At 38.2% G+C, this 20,805-nt stretch overlaps 2 protein-coding genes across 6 annotated transcripts in view; one reads left to right on the forward strand and one right to left on the reverse strand.

Annotated features, from left to right (window-relative positions):
* Nucleotides 1-4,914: 4,914 nt before the first annotated feature.
* Nucleotides 4,915-9,186, forward strand: LOC113014897 (relaxin-3 receptor 1-like). Its single transcript, XM_026156705.2, has 2 exons — nt 4,915-5,005; nt 7,050-9,186. Exon 2 carries the CDS (start codon nt 7,177-7,179, stop codon nt 8,380-8,382), a length of 1,206 nt encoding a protein of 401 aa, XP_026012490.1. The 5' UTR covers nt 4,915-5,005; nt 7,050-7,176; the 3' UTR covers nt 8,383-9,186.
* Nucleotides 9,187-13,546: 4,360 nt separating this feature from the next.
* syngap1a (synaptic Ras GTPase activating protein 1a) overlaps nt 13,547-20,805 on the reverse strand; it is a 59,273-nt gene continuing 52,014 nt past the window's right edge. For all 5 annotated transcript variants that reach the window (XM_026155790.2, XM_026155793.2, XM_026155791.2 and 2 more), the window contains one exon: nt 13,547-18,692. In XM_026155790.2, coding sequence (XP_026011575.1) covers nt 18,666-18,692 — 27 coding nt within the window. In that variant the 3' untranslated portion in view covers nt 13,547-18,665. The remainder of the gene's footprint in view (nt 18,693-20,805) is intronic.

Raw genomic sequence — 20,805 nt, forward strand, 5'->3', positions numbered from 1 at the left:
TTTCAATGGGAGCAACAGGACGGTCAAATGTCGCTGATTTTACTACAGTGTAGGACTTGTTGTAGGGTAGCAAACATCGCCTGAAAACAAGTTTTTTTACACCCAGGTTACCTGGGTGTAATGTTTTTCAGCTAAAAAGAAACATGTTCTGACTCCTACCTAACTATATAAAGAGTAACTGAAGGTTAAATGCAGCTAATATGTCCTGTTTTAAGCCAGGCACTAACACCTCCGCTCCGCAGCGTCTCAACCACCATCGCTCTGGCAGCAACGGTGCTAGAGCCAGAGTAGGGGAGAGGCGAGCTGGAACAAACCATTTTGGGAGGGGGGTTCTATACTTTTGTTGTTAAAATGTTATGTCTCAACCAAGTACTGTATGCTTTTTATATTTTTAGCAGTGTGTCACACAAACAACAAATATTGTCAAAAAAAGTAAGAAATCTTTGGGGTGCTTTGATTCATTTTGGGGATGCTGAAGCACCCCCAAAAATGGGCTAAAATCGCCCCTGATTTAAAGTATATTAGAAGCATATAAATTAAAAACTTCCTCAAATAAATGGTATAGATTTTAAATGCTAATATTTGCATATACAGTCGTTCTATTACATTTTATTTACATAGCACCAATTTAGAACACGAGCCACCTTAATGTACTTTATATTGTAAGGTAAAGACCCTACAACACCAGAAAGAAACCCCAACAATTACACGAACCCCTATGAGCAAGCACTTGGCAACTGTGGGAAGGAAAAACTCACTTTTAACAGGAACCAGGCTCAGAGAGGAGGAGCCATCTGTGAACAACTGGAGATTTTAGCAGCTAGCAGTCTTTTTGAGTTTGATTAAATACAGCAATGGTGTATAGACTCACAGAGTGAAAAGACGTGAGAGAAACATCAATCGGAAATCATCAATCTGTTTCTAATGATAGAGTTAATGCAAATGTCAGTGGGGAAGCAGAGAGAAGCACAACATAAAAGTAATTTGAACCTCTACTTTAGTGAAGGACTTGAGTAAACATACCACGTTACTTTCCTACTACTTATCCAGGTGTTTTGATCACTGTAAAATTAAGAGTACTAATTAATAGAGGCAGACAGTTGATGCAGGTGCTACTTTGGGGGCAAAAACTTTATTATTGCATGTTTTTCTTCTTTATTCTGCTAGACGAATGTGACAAATCCATAAGCTGAACAGTAATGTGTTTATTTAGACATACTGTTTAGTGAAAGTCTGCTAAATTTTTACCATGCCTTGACTGTACAGCACAGCAGCTTGTTTAGAACATGTGGGCCAAATGTCAGAGATTTTCACAAATGAGTTACCTTTTGAAATCCTTTAAATAGATGACGTAAGAAACAAACTCTCTGTCATGCCAGTTCCAGCAGTATTGGGATCTATGGCAGTGAAGCATATTTTCAGAGGCCATATTCTGCAGCATATCTGTCATACTGAAAGTGAGGACATATTTCAGTAACTCCTTGATGTTTTCATCCCAACCTTATTTCATTTGGCCACTTGGGGGTGCAAAAAGACTGCTTTTATTTCCAGTCATCAAGTTGCTTAAAGTACTACTACTGCTACTTATTTCATATTGTGTAAATCTACTATGCAGTATATGTACATCTATATATGTTAACATAGGCATTGATTATTAATGGATGGCTCATATGAGTGACTGACAGACATGAAAAATGAAAACTTAAGCTATGGGAAGGTGTAAAATATTCAGTTTGTTTTTTATGCTATAATGTGTCTTTCCACGACTTTGTTCACACTATCAGAGGCATTTCTCATAGTCTAGGCTCCCCAGTGATAGGCTAGACTATCTGAGTTATAGTCACCACAACATACAACTGCAAACATTACTATAAAGGTGAATCGATTTCTCTTTTTCAAACAGTTTTAACAGAAACATAACTTTACAAGCAGTAGCGGTGTTTGATACGGGCGACACGGGCGGTTGCCCGGGGCGGCATCGTGGTGGGGGGCGGAATCACGTGCATCGGCAAAAAAGAAAAATAAAAAAATTGCTCGGACCCATGCTGCCCCGATGTCCTGCCAGCGCATATTGGGAATGGTATAGGCACCAATCGGTTTTCTGCCGCCCATTTGCTGGGAGTAAGGGCGCCCTCCGTTTGCGAGGTGCGCCTGCTGCTTGCGGCACAGGGAGGAGAGGGCGGGGCGGCGGTGGATTCTCAGACCGGCTGGAGCAGCATCTTATAACCAACCAAAATAAAACTAAATAAAAACAAACTAACAAACACGAAAACACCAGACATTGTGATACAGACTTATAATTTGCACCGATGTTTTTTCGAAATTCTATACACGAAAAGTGAGCGCGAGAGCCCTCGGTGCGCCTGCTTGCTGCTGAAGTCAAAGTAAACTTTATTGTCATCTCCGCTACATACAGTCCAGTATATAGAGACAAGACGACGAGGCTCCAGTTACAGCAGTGCAAGTAAACAAACAATATATATAAGAAGTTTGATGATTTAAAGTCTCACACACAACCCGTGGAAAGGGGAGTGTTCGCCCAGGACGCCAAATAGGACCACCACTGTTTACAAGCAGTTATTTTGGGGTTGTTTTGTAGGTTTTAGCCACATGCACTGGTCCCAGTAGAACAGCAACAATTTAGTGAATACCGTGTGCATTTCATTTTAATTATGTAAGAATCTCCAAGCTGCCCATTGCTTTCATTTTCAAACGTATTGATTTAGTATCACTGAATTTGAATGTTAATAAACTGCACTTACCTTACATGGTGCTTTTTATTCCTTTTTTTTTATCCTACTATCTGATCACTAAAGCAACTTTTTATGGTCACTACAATACCTCAAGTTTCGTTTTTAATTTGATTTTTTTTTCTTGGTATACTTTGCATTTATTGCCATCAATAGGATTACTATATCTCATTAAATACTAAAGAAATAGAAAAACAACCTCAAGTAAAAGTAATAATCTGCAAAATCTGCAGGCTATTGAAGCCTCAAAGTAAATGTGGTCAGGCTGCATGTTGCTGGCTCAGGCATTTGACACTAGGGGACTCACTCAATCACGCTCTCATTTACATTTAGACTCAAGTTATCTGCTGTTTTCTCATTTTTACACAGGGTGGCGACAAAGCCATGTCTCATTCTGCCCACAGACCTTTGTGCTCCCTGAGGCAACTCAGCTGGCACGCTCAGAGATGGACACACCATTGTGGTGTAGGTGGGATCCATACACTTAAATAGTCCTAGATTTATGGCACCACTGTGGCAACTGTGGGAATTAATAAGTAAATCCCATTGAACTACATTTAAGTGTATTTATCACATCTGGGTATCTGTTTTGTTTGTTTGACACTGGGAAGAGTGATTTATTACCATGTTTAGTTACTGCTTTGGAGGCCCGCCTGAAACACTCAGTTAGATAAATATTTTCAGATTTGGAAATACTCACATTCTTCCGATGATACAAGATCTGCAGGAAATTATCCGGAAATTTCAGGGGATTGCTTAAGCTTAGCTTGGTGCAATGTCTGCAAACAGGATGAAACTTTTAGCCTGGCTCTGGTAAATGTTAACAAAGACCATCTAACAGCTAAAGCTCAAATGATAGCACAGCATATAATCTTTCACAAAACCATAACCCAATGTTTTCAACATTTGTGTTTAATGCAGTTTAATAAGAACACAGAACATAATAACTGCACAGCTTTGGAGATTATTATAGACAAGCCCTGGACAATAACTAATCTGCTATTTTAGTTTTTTCAAAATATTGTTTGCAAAGTTCTCACACAGCTCAGAATCCTCTTCTTTTGTCGCACTATTAAGATAAAGACCGGTCACTGAGGAAAGTACACAGGCTGGAACTAGCATGCAGTTCCTGAAAACCTGTTGCTGGCAGTAAAAACAGGAACACTGAGAGCTGCTTGTTTTGTTCAGCCAGTTTATGGCGATGCCTCAGCTTAGACAGAGCAGCATAAATCAATTTCCCCACTCTTCCGCTTTTTCCCACCTAATCTCATTTCGTAGGTCACTGCTGATGTCCCTTCCACTATCAACAATTTGTAACAAAGAGTCATCTCGGCTGCTCAATCTAATCTCCAAGCAATGACTCGGATATAAATAGAAGAAAAAACAAGAATACAAATTAATGCTGTTGTACTTTTGTGTTCATAATCTTGTGCTCATAATCAATATGTCAAACACATTGTTACCTGTAGCTGCCTGGCAAAGATCCTTAGAGGAAGATTAATCATTCAAAGTTATAGGATTCTGTGGAAGAAATTTACAGGAAAACTGTAGCCTTTTGGAGCTAAATCAAGAACTACCGTATGGTCTGTATACTGTTGCTTTAGAAAAGAATAGCAAGTAAGAAATGTCTAAATGCTAAAATGTAGTAAAGCAAGAACTGAATAATTGAAATGTTATTACTTTTTTTCTCAAGAAATCTAAATGTGGATTTTATGTTTTATAAAATCTGTTATTCAGAAGTTTTTGTAGTAAAATTAATAAATCAATTTACAAATTAAAAGACAGTGTAAGAAAAAAATAATTCAAGTTTATAAGCATGTCTCAGTTCTTGCTTCTTTACTTTACAATCAATGTCTTTTGAAACCAGTCAAAGAACAATTACTCAATAAGTAAGTACTATAAATACTAAAGTGTAAGTGTATCTACTATGATACACTTGCATATATATGCAAGTTGGTGAAGACTCAGTGGTTTATCCTATCATCTTAAAGAATATTCCTTGCTCCACCTAGAATCAGGGTCATTTATGTCCATTTAGGTATATGTGGAGCTTCTGCAGTGTGACTTCGCGTGGAAGGGACGTTTCTTAGTGTTTCGAACTTTTTAGCTGATTCTGAATATGCAAACTGAAAGACAGAATGGGGTGGAGCTGCATGCACTCAGAGTGGGTTGCATGGACATTCTTGCTGTTGTCTGACACGATGCAACAGAGGCTACAAAAACCTGCTGAAGACCTGCCACCTTTTGATAGTCGGGTAAGATATAATTATGTAAATTTTATTTCTATTTATGAAGTCGTGGGTAAAAAACTTTATAACAAGCTGAACTGGATAATTACCGTAATCAAAGACACAGTCTTTGTGTTTTATTATACCCTTTTCAGTTGCAAGGTGGGATATAAATGTAAGCTTGGCACTGTGCCAGTGTTTCTAACTTTTCTTTAAAAGTAAAGTCCTCACAAGAACAGGGAAACGCGTTACATCTGTCTGCTTCTCTCCTGCTTACTCACATCAGCCAGCTGATTACAAATCCCCGTTCACACACGTTAAAGGACGGCTGTGCTGTGGCTTCGGCTATGTTCACATGTAAAACCAACGCTCATGGAGAAAGACCGAAGCTACAGTCACACTGTTAAACGTTAGTTATCGGTAAGGTAACTAACTTTTCCTCGTTTTCGACTTGACAACCTTCCAGTGTTGTGCCAAAAAGTATTTCCCGGCATTTCCCCCCAAAACTTAATGAATTTAAACGCTTGATTGAACGAAAATCTTTCAAACAAATCTCTTATGAATGATGTCGTGTCATTTTGAGCAAGAAGGACCATTCCTATCAAAAAGTGAAAGCTTTTTCTGGGCAAAGTGGCTGTTAGATATTATTTATGTATCCATCAAAAGTCTCACTGACATTAAAAGTTTATTTTTAAAGACAGATTTAGCCAAGAGGGCGACAGAAACTGTAGCAACTAAAACTCACAGTTCAATGATCATATTTTAATCGACAAAAAGCAAATCCAAGTTGATTATAATGTAAGTAAAATAATTTTTTGTATATATATATATATAGCGAACACTTTCATTAATTCTTCACACTATTTACCAATATGATTATCTACCCTGATATAACATATTAGATCGAATGAAACACATAGAAAGATTGGAAATCAGGTGTTGGCAGACAAAAAATGGAAAGAGGAGAATGAAGAGATGTCGTGTAGCAATACACACATTACAAAAAAAGGATAATGTTTTAAAAAGCATAGAAACACGTTGTGTTCGCCCCGCAGCTTGTAAATGGGACCGTTTAAAAGATGGCAGATGTTTTTGTTTTTAAAGTCCCCTGTGGTGAAAAATGTTCTGGTTATCAAGAAAACTTAAAAAAAAAAAAAACTTACGTTTTTAAAATGTTTAGATGCAAATGTGAAAATATTTATTTTACCCCGTATAACACTGATAGCGATGCTCTGTAATGTTTGCCAACACAGATCACATGCTACAGCCTGTAGATTAGTGTGAAATCAAGCTACACAGAACATACGTTTCTGAACTTGGAAAAAACCCCTGTGCATGCGAGACAGTTTACCTCTGCAGGTTGATGCCATGATTTTTCAAGTGAAAATGTTTTTAGATGATAATGTACTCGTATATATGTCTATGTAATTAAAGTACTCGAACAATTAATTCCTCTAAAGCGATAAGAAATTCACTCTAAAACTAAACAACAACAAAAAATTAAATCCAGGAGTGTATTTTAATGTAAAAAAACATTTCGATTCTTATGTTTTCCTTTTCGCTCACAAATAACAGGTCTCCAGGAGATCTGTTGATCTGTTACATAATGAAATGAAAAAAAATTACTGCGCTTGAAAAAAATAAGAACTTATTTTTGTTTAAAAAGAAATCCTTGTTCATCCGAGGGGCTTTTCCGGCTTTGACCGTCTCAGGGTCCCAGTATATTCACATATTGAGGTCATCTCATGCTGCAGCTTAAAACTTGTAAAATTCAAAAGGAATATTTCTTCATCAAGCAACACTTGCAACACATCTGTTATCTCCAAGATAACTGATAAGTGATTTACTAATAAATCGAGCACTTATCGGGAATATAAGCAATGTGAATCTATTTGGCTGTTGTCAAAAAGAACTTTTATTTCATACAAGAATAACTGCGCCATTACAAACTAATTCTGGGGCTTTTCTGAACTCTTTTAGTGTAATTTGTTTATCTGACAGAGCTAATCTACTTATTTGCTCATAAACTCCAGCGCCTATTATGCAGTAATAACTTCCTCTTTCCTTGCAGGGACCGATGATTGTCATCTAATAAACAGACTGCCAAGACTTACATTTTTAATTTATTGTAGTTAAAAAGAGGACAAGCGGACACATCTCGCCATCTTCAGGACAAACTTCACCTTCACTTTGACAAAATGTCAAACATTGACTTGCACAGACTTGAGCTCTACAAAAGCATCATGAGCAGTTGCGGTTCAGGCACATTCTGTAACAACTCTGAGCTGATTTTTCAAAATATGAGTATTTACAACTGGCTGGAGTTTCCTAATCCTCCCCACTGGCTAAGGATTGTCATCTCTGTGGTCTACTTTATTGTGGCTACAGCTGGAATACTGGGGAACTTGTTAGTAATGTTCCTCCTCTACTCTACTCACACCATCACCACAGGCAATATCAATTTCTTTGTTTTTAACTTAGCTGTGGCTCAGCTAATGTTTTCGCTGGCGTTACCATTTTGGGCTGTTGATACTGCGCTGGACTATAGCTGGCCCTTTGGCTTGGGCACATGTAAGGCCGTGTCCTTATTCACTGGGCTGAATGTGTTTGCTAGTTGCTTTTTCCTCACAGCTATGAGTTTGACTCGTTACTGCTATGTGGCAACTGCTCTCAAACCAGGCGCTTCCTTCTGCAGCAGATCCTGGACTTTCCCGCTGGCCACAGCTTTTATTTGGGCCGGAGCGCTCATTTTGGCCGTACCCCGAGCTGTGTTTGCAGAACTGAAAAATGTGGGCCTTGGCAACGACACAATATGCCTGCTCCGTTTCCCTGTTACAACATGGCTCGAAGTAAACCACCTCCTGCGAGTTGTGCTGGGATTTCTGCTGCCCTACACCATTATCATCCTCTCCTACCTGCTTCTGATGCGCTTCCTCTGTCGGCATAAACTGAAAGGCGGCAACTCTCGGCGAAAGACTGATATTTCAAAGTCGGTGGCAGTGGTGGTGTTCTCCTTCTGGGCCTGCTGGTTCCCATACAACATCCTCACGGTTTGGAGAGCCCTGATTCATTTTGACGTGGTTGATATCAGCCCCTCGTTCTACTCGGCTCAAGCGTACTTTTTCCCTCTGGCCAACTGTCTGGCTTTCACCAGCAGCTGCTTCAACCCCATCATCTACTGCCTGGTTAGAAAAGAGTACCGTGCGGCTCTCCTTAATGTGCTTTTCAAATTAAGTTTAGCCATTACGTCCAAGGTGCCCTATGGTATAAATTCTGAGGCGGGGTCAGGGCAAGCAGGCCAGCTGGGTATTCCAGTCAACAGCATTTTCAGCCACACGTCCCAAACTGACACGAGGAGATACGTCCCTCTGTCAACACTGCCAACTGTAACCTCCACGCTGTGAGGTCACAGAAACACTTACACCTTTATGAAACACGATGGAACAAGGATGGATGCTTTCCGAGGTTTCAGTGTGCAATACGAAGGTTTCCCATCTAAGATTGTGCAAGATACATATTTGAGATATGCTGTGATACTAAAGCTGCACCGAAGCTTTTGTGTCTGCATGAAGCTTTGTGCTTTAGTCTGTAACACTTTGTAAAAATGCATTCACTAATTCAGTATAAATCTAATTAAAAGAGGTCCTGGTAGAGTGCACGCCCCATGTGTGGGGGCTGGGTCCTTCCCGGCTTCCGCCACCAGACCAGACCATTTGCAGCCTGTAACCTGTGTACTGTCTCCCCACTTTCCTGTCATGTAACTATCACTATGTAATTAAGGCAAAAAGGGAGGAGATCCTTCCACTGCCTACATTGCTTTGCCAGGTTGATTGCTTAATCTACTAAAATGAAAACTGCTCAGCTGTATATGCAACTACACTCTCATATAGGGTTGAGACGTGATTCCACGCTTAAAATGTCAAGCAACTCTTGCCCTTTTTTAGCATGTAAAACCGCCACCTGCAACAGCTTTCAGCAATCACACGGTAATTGCTCTAAGAATGGCTCTTTCTAGTGTCTTGTCCAATTTCTTTTCACTTGCATCTTCCAGTTGCTTGTACTATTTCTTAAAACACTATACAATAGTTTAAATCTTATGTGTAGATGTATTTGGAACAGTTAGTCAAAATTGTGATTGTGTTGGTTTTACACTGTGCGAGTCATTTGTTTGAATACAAATAAAAAATAAAATCCATCTTAATCTTAAACTCGTGAGTTTGTATTGTGTGTTTGCTCTTCACTCAAGTGGTCCAAATGATGAGGTGGGGAAACAAAATATTGAGCACATCACCAGTTTTCTAGGTTTTCTAATATATTTCTAAATATGAGATTTACATCAAATTCACACCAGATGTCAGTAACAACCCATCCATTCCACACATGCAAAGAAATCACACATGGCAGATCTTGTAAGGTGATGGGAGCAGGCTTGTTTTTCCAGCACATCCTATACTCAAAAACTGACACACTACTGACTGTAGTGTGGGGGAATTTGTAGGCCAATCATCTTGGCCATTTTTGCACATTCTGTGCTTTGTTTCTGGGTGAAATGTGTATATCCCAGGAGAAATTTGCTCTTTTGTTTTTCAGTTCACCTGTCAAATATGGCTGATTTCTGTGTCTCACTTCCTCACTCTCTCGAAAGAAGGATAAAAATGAATATATGTGATTAGTGGTCATAAAGCAGTCTGACACTGGAGTACGCCACTAGATGGCACTATTGTTTTATCTTTAAAACCAGATGAGGCCCAAACTCACAGCATACTAACATTCACATTTCAGAGGAGGCTGTTATCCAGTGAAAATATAAATTTAGTATTTTTAAAAAATACTTTTTTCAAAGATAGGAAAATATGCTAATTTACTGTCTTGTCTCTTTAACATGTAACAGGTTAGCTTAATAAAAGTAACGGCCTGTTTTACTAATGAAGAAAAGTGTTGATTAAACAAGTAAGGAATAATGCAGTAATAGTGTTACGGTCACTCTGTGGAAGACAGCAGTTGAACAATGCAGCATGACAACAATGTTTGCAACCATGTGCAGTGTACTTGCTTTCAAAGATGGGGACTAGGTGCATGACCAGTTGCAGACAGTTGGCTCTTTAAAGCAACTTTGGTGTTCAACATGTTGATAAAGGGGGTAGTAAGACCGATTCATGTCTGATATCACTTTGCAATTAAATGGGCCAAATGGGGTCAAGTTGGCATCTACGTGCAATCTGTTTGTGATAATGCGGTGATTAAGTGAGATAAATCTGCAAAAATCAGAAATCTGTTGCCATCTGTCGATGTCTACATAGCGAAATCTACCTTTAACAGAAATTCACATTAACTGCTGCCACTCAGAGCCAGACCTTCAAGCTCAAAGGGGGAGCTTGGATTGAAAGTGACTGGACTTGTTTAAGTTAAAGAAGTCTTCGCAAGCTCCTTAGAGTACTATGACCTGGATGACAGAGAACCTGCACAGACATGTCCTCCACAAATAGTGACTTAGTTGTTACAGGATGGCAAGTTAAGAGCAAAATGGCATAGGCACTGGGAAACCTTGCTGTTATATAGGAGTATAACCAGAAAACCACCAGTCTGCAACTAGCTGAGTTGAGCACCCTGTTTAGGTGCCTTGGGGCAACTGTTGTTGGGATTTGGTGCTATATAAATAAAACTGAACTGAATTGAAGTTATTGGAAAACCTTTGTCAATCTGTCTGACAGTGATTTTGGTCAGTCTGAGTTGGACCATGGCCTCACTTCACGATTCCTTGGAAACAAGTTGCCTGACACCAGGTGAAATGTGCAATCGCTAGGCAACCAACACTTTATTTTTTCTCTCAGTTGCGAGGAAGTTACCATCCTTTTTTGTTTTTACTTTAATGTGACTGAGGCATTAGAGGTGTGGATTTTATTTCTTTCAGACTGAGCCTGGCTAGCTGCATTTCTCCTCCTCCTAATTGTCCACTTTCTCCTGATTTACGTTTAACACACAGACACGAGAGTGATTTTAATGTAAGGACAAGAAAGCAGGAGAATACTGAAATATCGAGCTATTCCCTTAAGATGCTACATTGAGTCCATTACCTTCTGCATTTAGCTATAATCCTCAAGAATGGCCTCAGAAATCCTCATGGTTTTAATTGTATTTTATAAAGCAACTTACCCCGATAAGTAGCTTATGCACGAATTATTTCTGTCAGTTTTTAACGATGCATAGAGAAGTCATCATAAAAAAAGGAGATCTCTCTGTGTTTTCACATTTAAATGAGCTTTATTGACATTGAAAAACATGACTCAATTCACCATGAAGGTGTGGGCTTCTGCAGACATATAAGTGTGGCAATAATTAGCATAAATATATTACAAGCCAACGGGACTTGTGAAGGAGTTGCTGAGAGGAAACCGAAAGAGCAGCAGAAGCTGTGAAACTGATTCACCTTCATTTTCTTGCAGGGTACCAGACATTTGGTTATCTGCAGTCCTTTGGCATCATGCAGATCTCTGATGGAGAGCAGCTGACATCCCATTACCCACTCAGCCATTGAAATGACAAGGGAAAATGCTAAGCCAGGTTGTTACTTGAGGGGATGGATTATGATTAGCCTAGTTGTGACACAAGGAATCTGCGAGTTTGCAGAGGACAAGTTCTGTTGTAGTGCATTTTGACTGAAAATTGTTTGGTCTTTATTCCTTTGTAATGACAAAGAAGCTGGCGAAGCTTCTGGCAGTATATCTGAAAGTTTAAAGCATTAAGAGGTATACATTTGGGAGGTATTATAGCAGCTTGAGTAGCATCAGTAAATATAGATCGACTTTGAGGCCAAGCTTGTCAACATTGGAAGATTTTATGACTTTGCTGAATGCGAAACTAAAATGTTGTTATTGTGGTATTGCACCAAATAAAACACTGAACTCTCATTGTAATTATCTTATACTGTGTCATACCACAGCTGCAGGCAGTTGGCTTAGCACAAAGACTGAAAATAAAAAGCAGCAGCTGGGTCTGCCTAGTACCTCCTTCAGCTGAAAAGCTAATTGATATGTTATATTTGTTTAATTCATACAAAAATTCATTTGTACAATACTATTTTTCATTTTTTTAGAACTTCATTGATTGCCTGGCACCACCAGTCTTTGTGTTGTATAAGAGAACCCAGTTTTCCCAATAACGGAATAAGTGCGCTTCCTAATTTGTAACACTTTTTCTTTAAGAGAAGCATTTGTTTATTCGTTTAGCTCCTTACTTGACTACTTTAGGGCATCAAAACAAGATGAAACCATCTGGAATTTTATCGCCCTCTAAAGATGCCACAAAAAACATGTTTAGCACACACATTCAGCAGCATCCAAAATTATCAGGGGTTTGATATCGTTTTTCTTATGTTTATATTAATTCTCCATGTAACTCTGTGTTTGGACTCTCCTGGTGAAATATTTGGCTCTTTTTAGAAGCAACACGGCTGCTGAGAGTGAACCAAAACAGTAAAGCTGTTCAATAGAGAGTAGAGCTATTGGTTGATATTCTCTGTGGGTTTGTCCTTCTGGATGACCTCTTTCACATTTCACTTAGACATTTCGACTGTTTTTACTATGAAATATTGATTGGTACAGCTGTCAAGTTCATTTACTGAATCTTAATTTTGCTTATTTAAGACAAGAAATGGATTCAGACAGAGGACTGGCACCTCCTCCACAATGAGTGGGAGACTAAGAATGATCTGGGGCTGTGCGTGTGGATTTTTAATCAACTGCTTTACTGAAAAGCTCAGAAAAGGTACCCCAGGCTGTCCCCATAAAAGTCTCACAGTGACTTTTCTGTCTTTTCAAATGTGCTTTTATGGTTCTTAGATATTGAATCTTACAATTCTCCAAACTGAGCGCACAGTCAATTTCAGTATACATATCAGATGTGAATTCGGGGTTTTTTATGTAGCACCAAACAACAACAACAGTTGCTTCAATAAATTTTCTAAAGTAAAAACTGCAGTTTTGGAGAGAAAACCCCAAAAATCAGACAATCTCCTAGGAGAAACACTTGGTGACGGTGGGAAAGAAAAACTCATCAACAGAAAGAAACTTCTGGTAGAACCAGTTTCAGGGAAAAGAGAAGAGAAAAAAAAAAGCACGGGGAGACTGAATAAAACATCCACAGAGAAGATACCGCTTAATGACATGCAGCAGTGGTATATAAACCACCATGTTTATGAAGTTTTTAGGGTCAAATACCGTAACCTCGTTTTTGTCTAAATTTAGAAGTAGGAAATTAGTGGCCATCCAGGCCTTTACATTTTCAAGACACCATAATTTAATTAACCAATTTGCATTATCTGCCTTAACAGATAAATAAAATTGGGTATCATCTGGCTAGCAAAGAAAATATATGCAACATTTCAGATAATACTGCCTAAGGAATGTATGCATAATGTAAAAAGGAGTGGTCCCAGCATAGAACCATGTGGAACTCCATGGGCAACTTTCATGTGTTAAGAAGATTCCCCATTAAGATGGTTGGGATCAAACGTGTTACAGTTCAGTTTAAAAGTAACTTACTCAAGTACTTTAAATAACAGATTCTTGATTAGGGATTTAATAATTTATTTAAATCACTCAGAAAAATCACCTGAAAAATGAATACATTCCCTTTGTTCAAACAAAACAAATCATATCAATCAAGTATACTTACACTAATAATAATAATAATTACAAGCGCAATCATACCTACAATAACTACCATTATAAATAAAACTACCAACATTAAACATCCACCACACAACATCAGGGGACTGGAGGGTATGGCTTATCAATGGGGCATGGCTTATTTCAAAAGAAATGTCAAGTAAATTAAGGTATTACATCCACTAGGCCTAATTCAAGTCAGAAATCCCACTGACTCTATATTTGTGACACATTAGGTCAATTGTGCAGAATAATAGCTGCCAAGAAAAATATTTTGCTTCATTCTAAAATGCTATACATCCATTTTAGAAACATAAATATGTTGATGTTAAGTACCCTTATTTAAAATATACAACATATATAATCTCATTTATTGTCATTTATTATCTTGTGTAGCTGCAGCAAAGCAGCAGTTATTCTCCCTTGGGTCAACAAAGGTTCATACGACGTCTAAAATATGTCATGATTATGTAAAGATAAAGCACTTCTTCAGTAGCATCTTATATAATATTCCTCATCAAGTCTTGTTACAGTGGGGCATTTGTCACATTTTTTTTATTTGGACCAAGAAAATAAACTCCTCTTCCTCTTATGTAACAAACGCTAAAAGGGAAGGTGTAAATTAAACTATTTGTAAGAATGAGATGAGAGCAGAGAGCCAGCCCAGATAAAAGCAGAGCGGTTGCTTTAGCGTTAGCACAAACCCCTCATTTAATGCGCTCTTTGAACTTTGTGTTGCTTCGGCGTTGAAATTTGTAGTTCGCTATTCTGTGCGTCAAATCTCTGTGTTCCTCATAACACCTGAGAGTCAAATACCTGGAACACGCTCAATCTCATCCCACGATTCAAAAAACATTAGTATGACTGCAATGCTAATGGCACTTAAATACAATAGCAAACAGGACAGACTTTAGAAACGGTCCTGCGATGGCAACGGTTTCATACAGGAAATCCAAAAATAGAATTAAGCAATTAAACAAGCAAAATTATAACTAGTTTGTTAGCAGTAGCTTTAAAATAAAAGGAGGATTTTTAGCTTAATGGAATAAAGTACCCTCTCAGGTAACGTTACGAAACAGAAAAACAACCTTAAATTTCAAAGGGAGATGAGGGGAGGATTTCAGAGGTAGCACACTGTACCACTGCAGCTAATACAGAGAAAGTTTTCAATAATACATGGGTATACCATTTTTATATATATATATATATATATATATATATATATATATATATATATATATATATATATATATATATTCTTTAAAAACATTTTTCGCAGATTATGGATTGCAGCTTCTTGTAAAGTGAAAACAGAAGTGCAGTATAACATTTCAAAATACTGTATTGCAATGCAGGCCAGATAAATAAACGTATATTTCCAAAAGAAGACTGCTTAAAACTGCAATCCAGCATTTGTTGAAAGCACCACTGCTAGTTTGGTTACACAAAGTAGGCGAGCTATTAAGACGAATTTCTTGTCGTATTTCATCTGGAGCAAAAATGAACTTAATCAGCTGTCGTCCCACGAACGCAGCCGCAGCGCTGCAGTTTCTGGATTGCAGCATTAAGAGTTAGAATAATATAAGAATCAAATTCTTTTTTTAAACCACAACTTCAACATGCCTGAAGGCCTACCCTTGATTCGAATACATTTTACATATAAGAATAGATATACATGAAGCTATTTTATACAGTTCTGGTAACATAAACATTTAACTTTGTATCATTGATATTTATCTTGAAATAAAATGTCTTTTTAAAGGCAAAGAGGTTAGGATAAATGATATCAACCATGAAATTTGCAATGTAAATGTTTCTAACATACAGAGTTAACCAACACACTGCTTATTAATTCATCACCTGACTACAAAAAGAAAAAGACATTTAATATACAAAGTTTACAGCTTTTTTGTATTGGCATTGTTATTTTGGGCCCTGTGGCACAGACTGTAAGGCAGTCAAATCCTATGCACATATACTACATATCCCTGCTTGTAAACGTCTTATTGTTCAGTTGGTTTCACTGTGTCCTCTCTCGTTTCTCGGATTTCTGACCATTTCTCACTATACTCCCATGTTGTATAATGCAAAAGGCTGAATGCCACACTCTTCTGGAAAAAAGCAGAAGAGTCAGCAGGTTGGATTAAAAAAGATGCCTTCCAATTAGAAAGCCGTGTCAAAGTAGTTTTCTTTTTTTTGTAAATTTTGTTTTTTGTACATCAGTATATCTGACAGCAAACCGACTTGCTCGTCCTTGCATTTAAAAAGCACATGCAGAACTGTTGCACACCTATGCTTCAGAGACATTAAACACAACAGATGAGTAACTCACTACTTGTTATATAAGATTTGCGTCCGGGTGCACGTCTCGTTTTAAGACCATGTTTGTTAAATTTTCTTTATTTATATTTCACTTTTCAAACCAGGGTTACAAAGTGTCAAGCAGCAAAATCAACACAAAAAAAACACATTAAAAAAAAGATACACATAAAAAAAAAATACCAGGCATGATAGGCTGGTTTAGGCCAAGTTAGAACCACTATGCTCAATGAAATATTCCTAAAGCCTAAGGTGATGCTTTCAAATGGACATTTTGCATCGCTAAGAGCAAAAAGAAAAACCCAAAATAAATCCAGTTTACTTTGTAAGAGAAGCATCAGCCTAACACTGTTTGATAATCTCATCATGAAAACGGTTGCTGGTTAATTTTGTTAGTTCACTGAATTGCTCATTATTGCAGTTCTACTTGAAAAGAGCACACAGGCAATTAAGGTAAGCAATTAAGTTCCTATGAGGTCAGGAAAACTGTGACGAGCTGTGTTAGTGTTATCTTTTCAAGACATTTCTGAAAACATATCATAAACAACAAGAAATTAAGTAGTAACATGACTTAGGATCTGCTGGAAGTTAGCACAACAAACGTCCCAGACCTTTAGGCTGTTTCCGTCTTTATTAAACGTGGGGAGAGGTTAACCTTTGGACCATTAAGTTATAGATCACTTTCTTTAAAATGTTAAACTAAGGCATCGGCCTTGGCCAGGGGAGTTAGGTAGTTATTAGGAAGGAAAAACTGTCATGTCCCCAGTCCCAGTTTGTAGCACAAACCCTGGGAGTCTTCAAAGACCTGTGTTTCAAAGCAGGATTTAGCCTCATCCAGGTAACTTGAGGCTTTGCCCTGGATTTCATTATTACAAAAGGCGCTAGACTTTTAACCCGTGTACATCACCTTGGCAACTTCTGCTGCTGACCTGCAGTCCAGAGCAGGTTATCTTTGAGATCAGAGATCAACAAATACAAAATCAGTAAAGTATCAACCAATTCACTATTCCTGGAAGATCCCTCAGAGCACCTATTTGTACTTGTGGACTTTATACCAAATTATATTTTAATATTTGTTGCTCTTAGACCCTTGAACACCAGCTGCAGGAATAAAAGCTAAAACCATCCTGTAAGCAACAATATTGATTTAATGGCGTATCTATCAGATTTCCCTGTGACTCAGTGACAGAGCACTGATACTGCTTCAGATAGGTTCAACTTTCTAAATACAGCAGGTCTTTCCAGCCTCACTAAAAAAAGCACTTAAAGCGTACACACATTCATGCACTGCTTTTAACACTACTCTACAGCGCCTTTCTACTGTTTTGTCTGCAGCTCTGTTGCTTTACATCTGTATTGTGTTTAGCTCTTCATATTTTTCTAATATTATAGTTTTGCTTACTTTTGTAAAATCAGTCGCTCTGCTGCTAGTGGTCTCATGGCTGCTAATGCCACCCCTTTAACGTAAACGTAGCTAGACGGATAAACTCTGGGTGAACTTATTAAGTTGATAACCACCTTGATGTGACCGCTGAGCCTGACTGCAAATGTTAGGGTAAGTGAAGCCAGATATCCTGGGTATGCTTAACTTGCTCCGTAGCACAGGACTTGGTTGAAGCACAGATGGCATCACTGACAGGATCACTTTCTCTGATCAGCCACACCAAGAAGGCTAACTAGTTCTCTCACACTGTATAAAACTGGTGAAGTGCATCTTTAAACCAAATGTTTACATTCTCCCATAATTTTTCTTTAATGCTGCGTTGAAACACTTTGTAGCACTGTTTTGAAATGTTAGATTTACTGTAGTTTATCACAATTATCACTATTAATAATACTATAAAGTTAATTTAAGCTTATTTTTGTAAAGTATTCGCCGTTATTGCAAAGATTTTAGTAGCTTTACGAAATAATTTTTCTGTACACTGAAAGTCAAGGCTTTACACTGCGTGCCAGGACAAAGTAAACCAACGAGAAGATTCAGATTGTACTTAAACACTTAAGGTGACTGTAGGACTTGTTTGGCATCTTTTTAGATGGAATGCATGGACTAAAAAGGATGCAAAAAATCATGATAACCACCTTTTCTTTTTCTTTTTTTAGTGAAAATACTTTTGCAATGACAATATTTTACTATATGATTTCACCAGAGCCAAATAGTAAAATATGTCTTTGCTTGGGCCCTGCATCAGAGGATAACAGCTGGCAAATGATTCGACGCCTGTCGCTCGTCACAGGCGTCACCATGAAGGGATATTGTGCTTATAAAAAGCCTATTTTACATTTTGTCTGCAGCCACCTTAGCGAGAAGAAACCGTGCTGCGTGTAGGAGGGAACACCGTGAGCACATCTTTATCCCCCAGAGTTTTGCACACCTCTTCTTACTTTTTTCCCGATTAAATAAAGAAACTCAGTAGGTATAGTATTGCCATTGTTGTGGCACTGGCTCATAAGAAGATTCACTTCCCACATTGGTCCTCGTGCTAAGCTGATTGTCAAGTTCTGGTACAGGCTAAGTTTGAATATGTGCAATATTTTTTTTTTTGTCATTATTTATTTAAGAATGTGAGTTGACGCCTCCAGTAGTCCTGCTGGATCCACTGCAGAGCTTTGTCTTGATGGGGGTTGTTAGAGAAGGGTCTGAGTCAGTCTTCTTACACTGAAGTGACCATCATGAACTCTGGTCACTTTGGAACTGGCAGTCAGGATCCATATCCCTGGCTGATAGACTAAAGGGAGAGAAAAAGGGTCAAATTACTACTTTTCTTCATTTAAATCTTCATGAGGGTGGGAAATAGGATTTCCAGCTGAGAGTTAGATGACAAAACTGATACCACACATGTTTGTATAGCATATAAAAAGCTGGTTAGCTTTGTTTAGCACAAAGACTGGTAACAGCTACTGTGGTTCTGTCAAAATCTGTTAGCTGGTAGGCAGTAGGTGCTTTCACAGTGCAGAGACTTTTTCAGAGTCACTGTCAGTCTTTATAACTCAGTGTACTCGATTATTATTAGGTCGTTAACACAAAGTAAGTACTTATATTTAATGCACAAGAGTTGCCAAAGCAAAATATAAAATGTTGGTTAGCAATTACCCCTAACTTGCTACTGGCCATCTGCTATAACAAGAGGTTATGTTATGGTATCAGCTGCTCTCAGGTCAATACAGCACTTCAGACCTCCTATTAGTGATGAGAATGCAAATACAGGGAAAAAGACTTCCAGGCTATTTAGTTCACAGGTTGCACTCCACAGTTGGCAGTCACAGTCAGGTGCAGTACTGTGCAAACACATCTTGAGCCACCATTCATTTCTTTATATTTTGCTAGAAAAATTGAGAAAAGGTGCAAACTTATTAAACTTATTAAATGGACATAAACCAAAAACAGAATGTACAGTTCTAATGATCTTTAAAGTCAACACTTGGTAATGACCACCTTCATTTTTCAGCACAGCCTGAACTCTTGTAGTCAGCTATCTTGTAGTTTCTTAAGTAGTCTTCAGGAATTGTTCTCCAGCCTGCGTGAAGGACATTCAAAGATCTTTTTGGGATGTTGGCTGACTTTTGTTCTGTTCATCTTCAAGATGATGTTGAGGTTCAAGCTCTGTGGAGGCCAATCAGTGACTGAGGGTGTTTTATTGTTGTTCTATCCAGGTATGAATTTACTGCATTGGCAGTGCTGAAAAATAAAGCCGCTGCCAATCAGATGACTTCCAGATGATATTGCACGGTAGATCAAAATTAATATTTTTCTGCACTAATGATTCCATCAAATTTGAAAAGATCCCCAACACAACTAGCTGTAGACACAGACTGTTGTACCTCTCTTCTGACCGCCTCTGTAAACATTGATGATCACTTTCAATCCAGTTCTTGTGTAATTTGTCATACCTCAGTCTTTTCTACCCATTTCCCTTCCTTAAGAATGGCCTCTTGGGTGGCCATCCTTCCATAGACATCATTTCTAATAAGGCTTCAAATGCCTGATGAATCAGCTGAAGGGCCAGATGCATCTCTCAGGTCTTGTCAGGTCTTTGCTGGATTTTTCCTGTTTCTACAAGACATGACTTACTGTTCATCTGCTGTAGGTAGGTTTTTTTTTTTAGGCCTGACACTTGTTTTTTCCCCCTCCACACTACACATCATGCCAAGATTTCAGCTAATAGCTCTTTTGCAATCACCTTGTTGGTATAAAAATACTGTTTTATGCCCATCAAACTGTGTTTTCATTGCCATTTTTTGTAGATTTAACTGAAGAAATTGGCACAAATTGTGTATGTCAAAAAAAACCTCATAAAGAACTGAGGGGTGACTCAAGATTTTGCACAAGACTGTAGCCACCAGAGAGGTTTGGACTGAAAGCAACTATTGCAAAACAACCAGCAGAGGTTCCAGACCAACACATAACCTACTATTCACTTTTAATCTAGAGTAAACCAAAACAATGCAGGCTCAGTTTCATAGATTTTTTTTTAGTTTGATATTAGCTTTAATCCAAATCTGCTGTTAATACATCAATTGTTTAAATTTCAGTTTCGGTCATGAGGAGGCTCATCGTAATTAGCACAACTCCCCCGATCTGAAGGAATAACATTTCTCAACACATTTATTCTTCTTCAGCGAGTATTTACCCCATGACAGCACTTTGAGCTAAAAGACTAATCCTACTTAGCGCTTAGCCCAAATGAAACTGTTTTACTAGGGTCTAAATTTGGTTGCAAGGTTTGATTGTTTTTCCTCATCACTCACTCACATTTGTTTGAGAAGTCTGGTGTAAAAACATTTACAATCTCACAGCAGGCCCATTGAAGATTTCTATGTGTGGTCTGTATTTTCGAGAGG

The sequence above is a fragment of the Astatotilapia calliptera genome, chromosome 22 (assembly GCF_964374335.1).
Source record: "Astatotilapia calliptera chromosome 22, fAstCal68.1, whole genome shotgun sequence".
Classification (NCBI taxonomy): domain Eukaryota; kingdom Metazoa; phylum Chordata; class Actinopteri; order Cichliformes; family Cichlidae; genus Astatotilapia; species Astatotilapia calliptera.